Genomic DNA, 17,727 nt, shown 5'->3' with positions numbered 1-17,727 from the left:
ATAATAACTACAACAATAAAACAACAAGGGCAACAAAAGGGAATAAATAAATATTTTTTAAAAAGGAAATAAAGATAGTTAAAAAAAAAAGAAGAAGAAGTAAGGCACTCTGCTGCTTTTATAAATCATAGGGAGAAGCAGAAGTCATGCTGTCCCAGAATGTGTGGTGTCGACTATTTAGGGAGTGGAGTTAGAGAAAGGTGTGTGTGTGTGTGTGTGTGTGTGTGTGTGTGTGTGTGTGTGCATAAAATAGGGAAGGGAGGGCGGCCTGGGATGAGCTGGAGCCAGGGGTTCTAAAGAACAGTGCCTGGGGTGGGGGGGGATAGCATAATGGTTAGGCAAAGAGACTCTCAGGCCTGAGGATCCAAAGGCTTAGGTTCAATCCCCTGCACCACCATAAACCAGAACTGAGCAGTGCTCTGGGAAAAAAAAAAAACAGCCAAAATCTAAATAAATAATAAAATAATTAAAAAAAAAAAAAAAGAACAGTAAAGAGTATTGAGATTCACCATCAGGTTTCTGACTGCTGACTAAGACCTTTGCCCAAAGACCACATTTAGAAAGCAAGTAACAGCTATCAATTGGACAGTTACTCATGAGATACGGCTATGTATTACCTTTTTGATATCTGAATTTACTTCAACTGTAAGAGTCTACAGTGAATTTATAGCTTTTAACTTACAATAAAAATGTATCTATTTAGTTGGGGCTAGATGGCTGCTCACCCAATAGAGCGAGAAAGGTGCCAGCCCAAGGACCTTGGTCACAGCCTCTGGTCCCCATCTAGGAGAGAGGTGCAGAGCAGTGCTGCAGGAACCCTCTCTTCCCTCTGTATATCTGTCTATCTTTCTTTCTCTCTGTCTCTCACCTTCTGTCAAAAAAAAAGGCTGCGAGGAGTCACGTAGGCATGAAGTGCCAGTGATAACATTGCTTGCCAAAACAAAATAAAAGCAAAGTAAATCAATAAATATCCTTGTTTTTGTGTACACTAAAGGAATACAGTCCTTTATTATCTTTGGTGAATGTTCCACATTCCGTAGCAAAGAATGTGTATCAACAATACTAGGAATCAGAGAATGTAAGTCAAGAAGCTTATCTGCCTATTTATCATTTTGTATTCTTTTTTTAAAAAAATGTTTCATTATCTTCATTTACTTATTGGATAGAGACAGCCAGAAATCTAGAGGAGAGGGAGAGAGACAGTGAGATACCTGCAGCCCTGCTTCACCATTCGTGAAGCTTTTCCCCTGCAGGTGGGGACTGGGGGCTTGAACCCGGATCCTTGCACATTGTAACATATGTGCTCAAGCAGGTGCGCCACCACCTGGCCCCTCATTTTGTATTGCTTAGTCAGTCACACCTTGTGAAGTTAACCAGATAAGCTTCTGGATCATTTAAATGCACAAACAAATCATCATATATTTTACATATATATATATTAGTATTTATTCACTTTTGTTGCCCTTGTAGTTATTATTGTTGTTGTTATTGATGTCATCATTGTTGGATAGGACAGAGAGAACTGGAGAGAGGAGGGGAAGACAGAGAGGGTGAGAGAAAGACACCTGCAGACCTGCTTCACTGCTTGTGAATCAACTCCCCTGCAGGTGGGGAGCCGAGGGCTTGAACCAGGTCCTAACAGGTCCTTGAGCTTTGAGCCACCTGCGCTTAACCTGCTGTGCTACCACCCGACTCCTGGTATGTATATGTGTGTGTGTATATATATATATATATATATATATATATATATATATATATATATATATATATATATATATATATATATATAATGGCAAATTGTGACATACTATAAAATTGCTTACTTATTTTGGGAACCCACTTTTTATTGTGTAAGGTGACAAGGAATAGTAAATCTTCAGTTTCAAAGAATCAGAAATTAGGAGATGAGATTTTTATTAACAATGTGAGGGGGTAACATCAAATAGATCAATTGAGCAAAAAAATAATTTTTAACAATTATAAAAGGCCATTGTTATCCATGAAATATAATGGATCTACCTATGTTTTCTCATTTGAAACTGCATTATTAAAATGTTTGAAGCTGTCCAGAGCATCTAACACCCCTTCAAAAGTTAATTAGATCACATAAGAGAAATAATTAAATTTGTATTTTTATCTGAGTTTTAAACATCCAAAGAAGATCACAACAGCTTGCCTGTGGGCAATTAAAAACAGCATCCAGCAGAAAAAGAGGAGAGAGGACCTATTTCTCGTGGCTAATTCATGACTGAAGATAGAATTACAAAAATTTTAAGGGCTTGCTGAAGCTGCAAGCTAATCCTAGACTTCACTTTGTTTATAATTCCTATTCCACTCCAAGAGAGTATCAGAGAAATGTGCAGTGCCAATGCAAATATCCAATTACACTCAATGCTTGTATTTGGGTTGTCAGAAAAGTTATGACATATCTCTCTATGTTTTCATGCAAAAAATGTCATGCCTTTACCGACAACCACAATCCCCCCACACACACCACACATACTTTGCTAGAGCCAGAACAGAAGCACTGTAATTGCTTTTGTTTTATCCTAAATACAGCTTATAAACAAACGTGTACAAGGTAAGCAAGAAGGACTCAGTAAAGCTGGAGGGTTCTGATTTTCTTGTCTTTCTGGGGGCTCCTCTACCATCACCAAAAGACAATAAATATACAGTTTGGCTCTTAAAATTAGAGGTCAATTAGATACTTAATGATGAAGTATGTCTTCAAGTATATATCTACTATTATTATCCTAGCAAAAAATTAATTAACCAGGTCATACAGGCCATGAAGGCTAATGTAGAAAGTAATTATTTTTGATCTTTCGACAACTACCTCCCATAAAAAGGTAGCCTTTATTCTGATCAGCAGATACCTGAAATGTCTGCAGTTAATCATATTGAAGGTAACAAAGGGTAAGGAATATTTCTTTGTATCTTAAAATAGTCTAATGCCTCAGCACAATCATTTCTCCTTACAAAATCAAGTTTCTTCTGGTTACCAGAGAGAAAGAAAGGATAATAATACACATTTAACATCTTTCTACTATGTGATAAATGCACATAACACAAAAAGCACAAGATTGTCACAAGCAGCACATTATAATCAAAGTAGAAAGTACTCTAAAATATAGTTCATCTGCTCTTCTTGGTGGTACTCAGTTGAGCACAGACATTACTATGCACAGACTTGGGTTCAAGCTCCCAGTCCCCAACTGCAGGGGGGATGCTTCATGAGACGTGAGCATTGTTGCAGCTATCTCTACTTCTTTCTCCCTCACTGTGTTTCTTTCTCCCTCTCTGTGTCCTATCAAAGGGGGAAAAAAAAGAAAAGGAAAAGGAAAAAGATGCCACTGGAAGCCCCACTGATAACCTTAGAGGCAATAAATAGAGAAACAAGCAGAGCGAAACTCCAGTGAAGAGACAAACAGGGTTTGGGAAGGTAAAAAGCAGCTTGTATCACAACATTTAAAACAGAAAGTTTTCAAATATGATAAAACAGTATCTGCAGAGCAGCAGATTGAATTTGTTATCTAATGAAAGTCTGAAAGAAGGGAAAGGAATAAATGTATGTTAATCTTTAATTCAATAGATATTCAATAACTATTTTCAATAACTATTAAATAAAAAAAGCTAAAAAAAAATCCCAGTTTCGCAATTATGCCCCCCCAAATTTTTCATATTCATTCACTAAGTCACTGGCCCTGACTCAGTGGGTCAAACCCCCAGATAAAACTCCAACCAGATCATTCTTATAAAAGTGCTGTTTTATCAATACAAGACACTTGAATATCTCTCAAATTAAGACCAGAAAAGATGTGGATAACTGGGTAACACCATTCATGTCTGGAAAAGTAAGTTTCTCAGAGAGAAATTTTGATGAGCTAAATTCTTTAGCAGAGTAAATTCTAGCAATGAAACACCAATGTCAAGTATATTCCCATTGCCATGCTATCAAGGCCAAAGAATCAGTGTGTGAGGTTCACAAAAAATGAATCCATGATGAAAAACGTCCACTAGGTCAAATGATGTCAGATTAGCAAATATATGGATGGGCCAAGAAATCAAGACTTACAGATCCTTTCCTGTTTTGTTTATATTATACCTTTACTTAATAGTTGATCAAAATATCATAAATATGCTTTTAGATGGCTAGTAATTAAAAATGAATGTTATTATTTAACTTATCTATTATAAATAGAATGCTTCAAATGATTGGCTGAGATACTATCATTCAATGTCTGGGAGAAAGAGGAAAAAATTATTGAAGCAGTAATCTGTCCTTTGAAATTACAGCATAAAAAGCAACATCACTAAGTATGTTTACCTTTAACAGACTTGATAAAAACTGTTATGTCAGTCCTGAAAATATCAATTGTCTAACTTATGTTCAGGCCCATTCTAAGGGAATGACTTAATATGCAATAAATCAAAGGATTCTATACCCTGCCCCCTAAATATCAGATTCTCTAAGCAAACAATCATCTAGAAATCTGTTAATAGTAAAAAACAAGTTAAAAATTTATCATTTTTTTAAATAGTGAAAACTGGCCCAGCATAAATATTAAAGTTGTTCACAGAACCATTCATCATGTGTCTTCAATGTTTCTTATGTAATCTTAAAAGTATCTCTTTTAACAGTTTAGTTAGGATTTTCCAACTCAAAAAAAAATGTTAAAATTGTAGTCAGAGGAAGAAAAAAAATAGTTGAATGAAATTATAGTTAACTGCATACATATATCTTTTTAAATGGTTATAAATGAGCACAGGAACTTTTACAGTACTATCTTAATCATACCTTTTCCTACGGGATGGCTAATGATAAAGTTCTGTTTTTCAACTTAAGCAGGCCATTCTGGTTTTCATTTGTGGCCATTATAATAAGGCCTGACGTGTTTGTGAATTGTTGTTATGAGAGGTTAGACATTCTTCATTTTATTACAGCTTTAAAATTCCAAAGTATCAATCAATATTCATTTAGAAGTCAACATTCAAAGCAAGAAGTCAAGAACAATCTTGAATGATACTCCTGGTCCATAGGCAATTGCCGTGGCTTAATCCATGTTTATTATAGGCTCTAGGACTCAAATTTAAATATAAAAAGAAGAAGAAGGAGAAGAAGAAGGAGAAAGAGAAGAAGAAAGAAAGAATGAAAGAAAAAAAAAGAAAGAAAGAAAGGAAGGAAGGAAGGAAGGAAGGAAGGAAGGAAAAAAAGAAAGTTCAAGAAATGAAAAGGTCACACTAGTTCAAGTTCTTTCTATATTTATTTGTTTGCAGAAGAGAATTTTGATTTAAGGAAAATGTTTCTTCCATCATAGTGGGTCTTTTTTAGAAAAAATGTGGGTCTTTTTAAAAAGAATATGTATTATGTACTTTATTTGAAAAATGTAGAGAACTTGAGAGGGGCATGGGAAGATAGAGATGTAGAGAGAAAGAGCCACCTGTAGCCCTGCTTCACCACTTGTGAAGCTTCCCCACTGTAGGCAGGGGAAATAGGTGCACTCAACCAGGTGAACCACTACCTGGCCCAGAAAAATGCTTGAAGCAACTCTTAGGGCTCATATTTTGCTAAAAATTTATTAAAATTGGCCAATAAATAATATTTCCCTTATATCTGATTATGACTATAGCTTTTTGCAAGCATTAAGAAAATAGGAGCTAGGCAGATAGCACAATAGTTATGCAAAAGATGCCTGATGCTCTGAGATCCTAAGTTCAGTCCCCAGAATTATAAGCAAGAGCTAAGTGGTTCTCTGCGTGCTTTGGCCTCTTTGTCTCTCTCACTCTTGCTCTCTCTCTCTGTATCTTTCTCTTTGTATCTCTCTCATTAAATTAAAAAAAAAAAATTGAAAATACCCTCAAGCCATTCCATTTCCAAAAAAGAACTTACATGTTTGAATATCAGACTTTTGAATACTGTATTACATATTTAATATTTTATTTAAAATATTTGCCTTAAATATTCAGAAACATGAAATTTTATGCCAGAGATAAATTATTTTTGTAAGAAGTATTTTTTAGCATTTGGAAAATTCTTTAAATGGTCTCAAACTGATAAGATAAATCTGGGCACGATATGAAATTGAAACTGAGTAAGTAGCAGTAGCTCAAGATAGAATAAATCATAAAAAAGGTCATTTCTTCATTTTATTTTATAAAATATAAATTGTCATTAAGAAAGATCTTATATATCTAAATGACCATAGCTGAGAATCACTTTGTGATTATATAATTTATACTGCTATGGTCAGGTGCTTGATCAGCTGCAATTTGAAAAGATAAATAATGAAAAATATCCAGAAGTTTAGAAATAATTAAATTTGAAATTAAAAAAATTCTAAACTATTCTGGTTATATTTTAATTGTGTCTTCTTTAGTTTGCTGAAGGAGACATCAATTTCATGTAGCTAAATTACAACTATAAATTTATATGTAATCAATGAATACTAATAATATTTCATAAAAATACTCTGAGTTGCTTTAGTTGCTATTCATCCTAGTTTAGTTTAGTTTAGTTTAGTTTAGTTGCTATTCAAAGATCCTGAGAACCACAGACAAACATCAGTTAAAAAAGCCAATGAGTACAGACAACTTTGGACTAGGAAGTAGATATATTCACCATATGTATAGAGTCAACATAAATCTTATAAAAACACTAAGAATATGTGACCAAAATAAGCAAGTAACTTAAGGACATTCTTTCATTCTTCTTTCTAACTGGGAGAAGCCAAGAGAACTAAGTGTTCAGGTTATTTAATACCTACTGAGTTCTTAGAGAAGACTTTAGAGAGAAATGTAGGAAGTCACAGGCTACAAGTCTTGACCTTACCGGTTAGAGACATGCTGAAAATTCTAATAAGGACAGAACAAGGAAATACCTGGACAGTTAGTTAATTAAGGGTCTCAGTATGAATCATAAAAGAAATAGCAAGATGAGAGACTATCCCAAGATTTAATTGTGAAATCAGACTGTCATAAATGCCAGAAATAATTCATCTCTATATTTGAATTTTTTATTCTAAAACATAAGACTTGAGTGCAGAATATAAAATTAGAACTTCAGGGATATATAAGAACCAGAAAACAAACTAGCAAAAAAAACCAAAAAACAAAAACAAAAAAAATACTGTTAAAGCCTCCTACTGGAAAGCTCTTGTTGTCACTAGGAGGTATGATGTTATAAATCTTTCTATATGTTTAATATTTTTACACACACACACTGCAATTTTTTTATCAAGATACGCTGAAGGGTAAATGTAAAATACTGGCCTCATGAATGGAAAATTAATTTAATTCTCTAGACTAGATTTTATCCATTGACAAGATAAGTAAAGTTACTTTTAACTTTCTTTTTAAAACATATTTACTTACTTATTTATTTATTTATTCCCTTTTGTTGCCTTTGTTGTTTTTTATTGTTGTAGTTATTATTATTGTTGTTGTTGTTGATGTCGTCATTATTGGATAGGACAGAGAGAAATGGAGAGAGGAGGGGAAGACAGAGAGGGGGAGAGAAAGACAGACACCTGCAGACCTGCTTCACTGGTTGTGAAGCGACTCCCCTGCAGGTGGGGAGCTGGGGCCTGGAACTGGGATCCTTATGCCGGTCTTCCCTTGCGCTTTGCACTATGTGCATTTAACCCGCAGTGCTACCGCCCTGTTCCCACTTTTAACTTTCTTATACTTTCACATGAAATGTTTAGTAGAGATTACTATTAGAAGAAAATAAAAACCCTCCTATTGAAGGTGGATGGACCAAGTTAGGTAAAGGTACTTAGGCACCAAATGAGTGTCAGTATTTTAAACGCAGTGACCACCACACTTAAAACACTAGGCATCATTAACAAAGGGAAGTAAGCTTCTAAGTCAAAGTCACTGGTTTCTATCAATGAAGCAGATATGGGTAAACTACAACTTAATGAGAATGATTTGTTTTTTTTTTAAATACAGGAAGGTGTAATATTAACCTCAAGGAGAGGAATGATCTAATTCAAAATAGATTGCCCCAACTGGGCTGAATCACAGAGCTCAGTAATTAGGAAATATCCATAGAAACCAAAGTAGGCTCTGAGCCTGTGGTGGGTTATATAAAGGTAAGACCAGTATTCCTGAGAATGAATGTTCAGAAAACTAGTTCACTTGTCTGTAGGTTTCTAGAAATTGCTCATTTATGTCCCTACTCAAAAAAAAATCAATTTACTAGTAAACTGGACATCACTTCTCTTATCTCAAACTGCTATTGGTTCAATGAATTGTCTTAATGAAATAAAAGAAATCAGAATCTCTTCCCAGGCCATTGCTATTATGATCTATATAATATAGTACTTTGTAAGAAAAAGAGTGAATTTCTAATATTTTTATCATTATTTAGAAACATGTGTTTCATCTTTTTTAGATGCTAAGTTTCTTGAAGACATACGATTATTCATTAATCTTTATATTTCCTTAAACGCCCAGAGGAAATACTGTTAACATTTTTTTTTTAAAGAACAAATTAGTAGCACTGTTTTCTGAGATCATAGTAGTCTTCTGGTAACTGGGTGAGTCAGTCTTAACAAGCAAATGAAAGAAAGTTTCTCCCAATGATGCTATTAGGTGGTAAAGCACAGAACTGAAAGTGCTTTGTGGCAATAATAACAATAATAATAACAATAAATCATGGATATACAACCTTGGAAACCATTAAGTTTCCACTGGGTGGTGCTAGATAAATAACAGGTTTGTTCCACTTAGGTGTCTCATCAGAAAAGAAGGCCTAGGGGCCAGGTGGTGGCGCACCTGGGTGAGGGCACATGTTATACAGTGTGCAAGGATCCAGGTTCAAGCCCCTGGTCCCTACCTGCAGGGGGAAGGCTTTGCAAGTGGTGAAGCAGAACTGCAGGTATCTCTCTGTCTCTCTCCCTCTCTCTCTCCCCCTTTCCTCTCAATTTCTGGCTGTCTCTATCCAATAAATAAATAAAGATAATAAAAAAAAGATTTAAAAAAGAAAGAAAGAAAGAAAAGAAGGCCTAGACCACCACCACCTACATTCACATATACAATTGTACAAACATTCTTGAATAACAGCCTTATTGGCGATATTCAGAACACAGGGTGGATGTATGTATTTAAATTCATTTTCAAGAAGTAAAGTACCTAAGGAAAGCCAGAGGAGAGTAATAAAATACACTGACCTGGATCTGTTGCTGCAGGAGATTAATTTTGTGCTGCTGTTGCAGAAGTTGCTGCTGCTGTCTTGCAATCTATCAGAAATAAAGTTTCGTTCAGTTACAGTGAACTGCTTACACCTTTGCAATCACTTTCAGCTACTTCTCCTGGCATTACGAGAATGTTTTACTGAAACTCTCTGTGAATGGGTTCCTGGGAACTGAGCGACAGAATCCCAAAGATGGAGAAAAGGAGAAAGGTGGTCCCAGCTCTCCATACCCCCAAAATCTTTATCTCTAAGTGAAAACTACCCATTTTGTTACACTTCTTAGCAGTCTGTCTAATCTACCCAGACCATCTGGAGAGAATGAGAATTTCAAAATCTGATTCTTGGCAAATAAAGACATGAAAGCTCTGGTTACATTTCTCTTAACAATCTTAATTTTAAATATAAGAATCAAAACATTTAAGACAGGAGAGATTTTTCTACTACTTATCATGAAGTACATTTTGGTGAAACATTTTTAAATGTAAACTTTTTTGAACTGATGACACAAACACGATCAAGAGAGAGCAAAGCAAACAGAAGAAGTAAAATATCTTTCATCTGTTAACAATGAAATGCTTTTGAAACAAACAAATTTTAATATTCATTAATGTATTAGTTTACAAGATCCTCCTTCAGTTTTATATTTCTTTGCTTTATCCATCAATGAAACTTAACAACCTAACATATCATCTGTTGGATTGTTAAGTTTAGTAAAAAGTTTAAGTTTAATAATTTATTTAATTTTAATATTAAGAGCCAGTGACATGGCTCACTTGAATAGTGTGCTGCTTTGCAATACATGGGACCCAAGTTCAAGGCCAGGCCCCAACCCCCCACCCCCAAAGCACTGATCCTTCACAGTTTTCATGCTGTGGTCTCTTGCATCTTTATCTCTGCCTCTCAGTCTCTCTTGTCTTTCTGTCTCTATCCAAAAACAGAAAGAAAGAAAATTAAGTGAGATCAGAGATTATAGTGATTGCCCACAAGACTAGAAGAGGTCCTAGTTTTGATTCCTAACACCAAAGTACTCAGAACTGAAAACTGAGAGAGATTATATACATAATTTCTTTTTTCTTTATTGAGAGGATTAGTGGTCTACAGATGAGAGTAAAATGTAGTAGACATTTCTCGGTTTTCTGCATAACATTTTAACCCCTACTTAGGTTCTCTTCCACCCTCATATTCTAGGACCTGAACACCCACCAACCCCCACCCCAGGGTCCTTTACTTTGATGCAACACACCAGATATATAATTTCTTTTTTAAAGAAAGAAAGAAAGATTAACTTCAGAAAGCAAGTTCAACTTCTGATGGAACATTCCCCTCAGCAGAACAAATAACTTCTCTAGGATAATGGCCCTTACTATGAAGCATCAGGCTAGTTATTTACTCAAGAACTGCTCCAGCTTGAAGCCTAGGGCAATGACCCTTTGTGAGAACACACTTTCTAGCAACCTAGGAAGTCAGAGAGAAAGTGGCCAGAGAACACTAGAAGGAAGTTGACTTAGTGCCCCTCCTCCCTAAAGGCAAGAGTTGGCCATTTTTAACTCCTATTCCTTCCATCTCTACACGTTAACATTCTAATAGAAGGTACGGTGTTGGAAGTAGACATGCCTGTGCGTCAACACCCCCCCCCCAGCATAGTTCCTCAGGGGGTTTTGTTTGCCTGGGCTCCAATGCTTTAGCCTCCAGCATAGCAAGCAAAGCAGCCACATCACACTTTATTGAACAGCAGAAGACAAAAATAGCGGTTCCCCAAAGTTGCTTTCTGGCTCCTACTAGAAGGACGTCATGACAAAGGTGTTCTTAATGTAGGCAACAGTTAGAGCAGGGAGATTGCTCTTCCCCACAAAGGTTTATAAGCAGAACAGAAACCCTGGTCAGGTTGCAAAGGCCTACTGTGCCTGTTACCACTCAAAGAAGAATTGGACAGCCCACTTTGCAGCTCTAGGTCTAGTTGCTGGATCCTCTATTTATTTCCTCTTAGCAAGCCAGTGAAACACCACTCGGCATCTAATATTGATGGTCCCTCCTAAATGATAAAGTGCTTCAACACACCACAGTGCAATTACTATCATCCACTCTCGACGCACAGGTCTGACACAGTGAAGTGTGGTACATAAGCACCATGTGGCTCAAATTCTGAATTTTATTTGCCAATCGGTTGAACTACATGCTCGCTTCATTGAGCATGACAACCTAGTTTTAAGTGTCATTTAATTTTCATTTTGAAATATAATTACAAAGTGTTCACTGTAAGATATCACTCGTCTGCAAATGTGTCAAGATTAATTTGTGCTAGCTTATTCACAAGTGTCAATAGTTAATTACTGTGTCATCTCTGGATGGCTAAATGACATTCTAACTTCTGATTTTTTACAGTATTCTTTTATGTTATTTTCCATTAGGGGCTGAATCCATATTCGTGCATGTGAGCAAATATTCAAGCATATAAAATAACAGACGTCACAACTCATTAAAATCAACAGAGCATATATTGCTCTATATACCCCTATAAAATATATTTAACTGAAAAGATAATTCCAGTAATAATGTCAGAATCTTAAAAACTGCACATTAATTTGGGTCTGTCGGATCTAAGCGTCAGGAACTACTCTGTAGAAACATTGTTGTTAGGCTAATATGCTCTTATGAGATCGGAAATATGTTTCAGAAAGATATCTGTTTTTTCCTAAGTTAAATTTGGCCATTTTTCTTCTTCCTCACTTCTGAATCAATGAAGTCAAATTCTGATGAATCTGGGGCTAATTAGTTGGGACCTGTGCTATAAATAGCATACTGCATAGTTTAATCATCCAAACCTGGACAACATCTGTAAGTAGTAGGAGGTTACCAATAATTATTCTGAAAATGAGATGTTAACCAGGATTACTCAAGGCAAACAGGGATGGCTACTCTAAACAGTAAACTCAGAGGACAACACTGAGTTAGTGAGCTGCAAAGTCCTCAGAGCTTTTCTGGAAAAGAAGCAGAACTCCCAGAGAGTAGTGATTTGCTCATGGGTAACCTCACTGGGAATACACGTGATGCCTTCGTGAATAGGTTTTCCCAGTTAATTAATAAAAGTCAAATGTTCTGGAGCAATGGTCTTATTGTTGGTTTGCCCCATTGTTCAGATGCCTTTCCTTACCCTTCATATATCCTTCTCGGAATTCTTGAAGACCCATGATGGACGGCTCCTCTCTCTCTCTCTCTCTCCCTCTCTTTTAGAGGCACTTATGACAAATAAACCAATCAGTCTGATTATTGGCCGAGTCTGACACATTCCACGTCTCTTGCTACTCAGCTCCTTTGCAGAGCTCACCTGTTCTTGCTGTTGGCGCGCAAGGTCCATTTGCTGCCGTTGTTTCTCAATCTGTGAGGCTGCCAGTTTTTTCTGTTCATCGTGCGCTGCCAGGAGTTGCTCTCGTAAACTGATCAGCTGGGTAATCATCGTAGAGAGCTGCCGTTCTTTTTCTGCCAGACTCTCAGGTGTACCTAGGAGGAAGCGAGACAATATCTCACAAGTTTGAGAAAAGTCTGAAGAATGAAGGAGAAGGGTAGGAGGGAGGGGAGATTTCTAAAGAGACCACCTTAAGACAACTGGAAGATGTAAGACAATAATTAGAGGTTGGTCATTGTGAGTACAGGAGCACTCTAGAGTAGTTATAGCAATGGAGTGAACAATGAGTACTGGTTGCCCCTGTCAGGAAAGAGTATTGTCAACAACAACATTCTCACTCTTCATTCTCACTCCCCTTTTTTTTTTTAAATGATTTACAATTAGATAGAGACAGAAAGAAATTGAGAGGGGAGGGGGCAATAGAGTGGAAGAGAGACAGAGAGACACCTGCAGCCCTGCTTAACCACTTGTGAAGCTTTCTCCCTGCAGGTGGGGATCAGGGGCTTGAACCCAGGTCCTTGTGCACTATAGTGTGTGCACTTAACCAGGTGTGCCACCACCTGGCTCCCTGCCTCCTCACTCACTCCTTAAAAGAACGATATAAAAAACAGAACTAGCTACTCCATTCTCTCCTACAGAGTATTTATTTGGTCAAACCAGAAAATCTATGACAGTACCAAAGATTAGAAACTCTGGGTTCCATTAATAATCTATCATCGACTCCAACCTTAGTGGTTAATACAGGACCTAATACACATCATTGTTATTTAAAAAATTTTTTGACCACTGCCCTCTTAACATTGTCTGTGGTGCAAAGATCTGTCTCCAGATCTCAGGCGTCCAGGCTCACTCTTTTGGCCATGGAACAAGTTCTACAGAGAGAAAAATAAACAGCTGTGACTCAGGTTAAAAAGGGGAGGGGGGTGTCTTTTTCTTTTTTTTTTTTTTCTCCCATGAAAGGATCAAGTTAAAGCTCCCAGATCTAACCTTGAAGGCAACAATGCTCTTGGGGGCTGTCACCCCTTTGTCATTCTTCCAAGGGAAAAGACGCATCTGAGGTGGGAAAGGTTTGCACAAGGCTGTGCTGTCTAATGGGTGTGACGTTGCAGAACACTGAAGGTATGTGCACTAATAGCAAGCACTCGCGTCTTTTTATGGGTAAATCGCTCTGCTTTCCTAAGTAAAAGTACAGAATCCTTTTGTGAATCTTTTGTGAATCTGAGTCAGAGCATTTTACTGCAGTGGAAGAAAAGAAATCCAACCCACTGGATTTGAACTATACAGGTTTCATTATGAAGAAAAAAAAAAATTCAAATCTCTGATTTGAAAGCTTTTCAGAAAGATGCTACCAGCTGTCAAAGCGGACAGGGTGCCAATTTTGTGTTTGTGGTAAAGGAGATTTTTCAACCTCCTTGTGAAACCCCCTTTATTCCTACTAAAAAAGAACCTGGGGAAATCTTAGAAACAGACAATATTTAAATTAAAAGTGATCACGAGAAAGAAAGCCTGCTAGTGGCTTTTATGTGATCGATTCTTATAAGGTAAACTGAGACTCAGAGAGCAATGAAATTCTCAATGCCAACTCAACCTTAATAAAATCTGAATGAATGAATGACTAACTGCCACTGTCCTATATGTCTAAACATTCACTCGGGTGAAAGTTGGCCTTAAAAACAAAAATATTTTTAAAACAAAAGAGCAAGATGATGTCGATCATTTATGCCACTAGGTCACTTGGATAGTGTGCTGCTCTGCTGTGTGAGATCCAAGTTCAAGTCCAACACTGAAGGGAGCTGTGGTGCTGTGACCTCTCTCTCTCTCTCTCTCTCTCTCTCTCACACACACACACACACACACACACACACACACACACACACTATTCCAATAATAAAGGAAATACTTTATGAGAGATAATAAGTTAATCTTCTGGTTACAGCAACTGCTCTTTACAGATAAAATTTTCATTTCAGCTGTAGGATTTTCAGCTTCATAAAGAAAGAACTTCTTTACCCAAAATCACTAAAATACAAAAGTTTCCCAGAGATCGTAAAAAAAAATCTCTTCCAAATTATAGTAAGTCCAAACAATGTGTGTCAGTAGCATAGTAAAAAAAGGTGAAAACAAGAGGTGTATGATTATTTATTTCCTTTAATTTTTAACTAGAAATATTGCCTGAGTGGCAACTATGTGTCAGGTAGCATATCAAGAAGTAAGAATACCGATATCATAACAAGAAAAAGTGGACACAATCTCTTACTCTCATGCGGTTTGCATTCCCAAGTGAGGGGACACACTATCACCAAGTGATTTTATTCAGATGTAAGCTACAACTAAATAGAAGTTATAAGTGAGACAGGCATTTGAGAGAAGGTTTAACCAGGTTTGTAAGACCCAAGTTTAGGAAGTGTATGCCAGAAAAAAGTGATATATTAACAGGTAGATAAATAGGAGTCAGCTCAGCAAAGAGGGGGAGGATAGTCAAGGATCTTTTTAGAAGAAAAACGCAACATAGGCAAAGACTCTGGAGGGTTGGGGATAAAAGGTGCTTCACTGTTATCCAGAAGTTGAGAGATGGTAGATTTTTGTTGTGTTTTGTTTTCATCGTTGCCAGGGTTTCACTCCTCTAGGCTGACTGACTAACTTACGCTTTTTTTTTTAATTGGTGATTTATCATTGCTTTATAGAAATATCACCAATGTGTCCTGGAACCCCACCTCTCTAGAGCCCTGCCCCACTAGGGAAAGATAAGGTCAGGCTGGGATTATGTCCAGTGTTCATGTTCAGTGGAGAAGCAATTAACAGAAGCCAGACCTTCTACCTTCTGCACCCCAGGGAAGTTTTCAAGGGAGGAGTTGGGATACAGAACTCTGGTGGTGAGAACTGTGTGGAATTGTACCCCTCTTATCCTATGGTCTTGTCAATATTTTTATTTTATAAATAAATTTAAATGAGTAAATAACTTAGGCTAGAAAAATTCTTTTCTTTATTACAAATTTCTTCTATTAATTCACTTTTGGGGGGATAGAGACAGAAAGAAACTAAGAGAGAGTAGGGAAATGGAGAAGGAGAAAGAAAGAGGCCTGTAACACTGTTCCACCACTGGTGATGCATTTTTCCCTACAGCTGGGAATCCGGGGCCTGAACCAAGGTCCTTGTACACTGTTAACATGTACACTCTACCAGGTGCACTAATGCTCGACACTGAAATTTAATTTTCTTTCAGCCTAAACAATGCCTTTTCAACGTTATTCAATGTATTCTCCTTTACTCTCTGCATAAGTGAACAGAGAAGGTGAGGGAAACATAGTTGAGTTCTTCTCTTCAAGATGAAGCCAGCAGATGCTCAACTGCATTGGTGCTTCGAATGCTAGTAGACATGCGGAAGTGGGTCAAATGCACAGAGCATTTAACTGCATTACTGTCTGCTGTTCAATATAAAATTCAAATTATTTGACTGTGAAATTCATTGTCATCTAAATAAGTTTGTCATATCCAAGAGTAAAATAAGTGAGAGACTGTCATTTTAAATTGAGGATTTAGGCCTCATAAGACTTCTATTATTTCTCATAACTTTGAGGAGTGGATATATATTTGGAATAGATATGGCTAGCTTAACAAATGTGGTTGAAGGGAAATATAGTAGGATGATGAATACTAAGCACTGTGGGAAATTAGATATTAACAGATTGACCTATAAGTATAGCTATAAATGTATAGATAGCTCTATTCTTCTCTGAGGGAGTAAGTCCACAAATGAATTACACACACACACACACACACACACACACACACACATACACACACACAGAATTATTAGTCTCTTGAAGTATGAAATTAAGGGTAAATCAATTTACACTATATAGTACATTACAGTATCTTTAAAAAGGAGGCTGCTGTGGTCCAGGAGGTGGTACAGTGGTTAAGGAACTAGACTCTCAAGCATGAGGCCCTGAGTTCAACCCCCAGCAGCATATGTACTAGAGTGATGTCTGGCTCTTTCTCTCTCTCCTCCTATCTTTCTCATTAGTAAAATAAATAAAATCTTTTTTTTAAAAATGAGGCTGCTTTGTGTCTGAGTGTAAAGGTTCAGTATTCTATTCTGTACTCTCTGTGTGCATTCATATAGGATGGTTTATACCCAGGTATTTCAAGCATGTGTATTGGGTTTTTTTCCTGTTATAATTAACAGCAAATGTCTGTGATATTGAAATAAAAATAGCACTAACTTTGAATCACACTGACCAAGCAGCCTGTAAGTACAAGTTAATTCATTAAATAAATAAATAAATAAATAAAGGCCAGTTTAACTGAACATAAAGTTTACCACAACAAAGGAACTACAATAGCAAGAGCTGTGGAAAAAAGGCCGTAACTTATGGGACCTAGCCAGGCAACCTAAATGCTTTCAGGCTATGTTAGGGACTACAAAAGCCCATTTCGAATGCTCTTCCAAGGGAGCTCAACTTTGAGAGACAGTCTTCTGTTAAATTATGACTTGAAGGATGATCAAATTGACTGGGAGGAAAGTAGATCAGAGCCCAAGGATCTGCCCAGGCCAGTAGAGGTCATCAGTAGCTGCCAAACATCATCTCTTGTTTCCATTCTTCAGGTTATCTTAAAATGATTCGCTAAGACGCACTGCCAGAAAATAGTTGGTCCCCTACAAAAACAGAAGTAGTTTCACAAGCCACAAAGAGGGAAGCAGCGAGAAAGTGCCTGTACACAACCTCTCTACAAACCAGTGTGCCTGCTTTGATCCATATCACACACGGTGTGTGCCTGACACCCTGCTATAAACTGTTTCTCTTCTTCAACTCCAAAGACAGTGCAGCAGGGTTTTTTTTTTTTTTTCCAAGGGGTCGTCTTTATCCCCAAACCACATATGTCTTGAGTTTCTCTCAGATTAGTCAGGTGGATCAGTGCTCCCCAGGGCCTGCTCCAGCTGAAGTATTTTAATTTGACTAAACACCTGATTTATTTTATCTCTCCGATGAGAAAGGCAGTTTGTCTTAATAGAGCCTGTCAGCCCACAGCCCCATTCACAGCAATTTACAGGCAGCCAGGGACGCTGGAAGAGAAGAGTGCCGTGATTCTGTATTTTATCCTCCTCCAGAAAGCACCTAAAAGC

General features: G+C 37.1%; 1 protein-coding gene across 15 annotated transcripts in view; it reads right to left on the bottom strand.

Annotated features, from left to right (window-relative positions):
- Window positions 1-17,727, bottom strand: part of SOX6 (SRY-box transcription factor 6) — a 586,459-nt gene that overhangs the window by 172,953 nt on the left and 395,779 nt on the right. For all 15 annotated transcript variants that reach the window (XM_060177099.1, XM_060177100.1, XM_060177097.1 and 12 more), the window contains 2 exons: window positions 12,522-12,694; window positions 9,174-9,242 (listed from right to left, as the gene is read on the bottom strand). In XM_060177099.1, the coding sequence (XP_060033082.1) occupies window positions 9,174-9,242; window positions 12,522-12,694 (242 nt within the window). The remainder of the gene's footprint in view (window positions 1-9,173; window positions 9,243-12,521; window positions 12,695-17,727) is intronic.

Source organism: Erinaceus europaeus, chromosome 17 (genome assembly GCF_950295315.1).
Source record: "Erinaceus europaeus chromosome 17, mEriEur2.1, whole genome shotgun sequence".
NCBI lineage: Eukaryota > Metazoa > Chordata > Mammalia > Eulipotyphla > Erinaceidae > Erinaceus > Erinaceus europaeus.
Note: the sequence above shows the minus strand (reverse complement) of the source record. Positions and strands in the feature narration are given on the sequence as shown.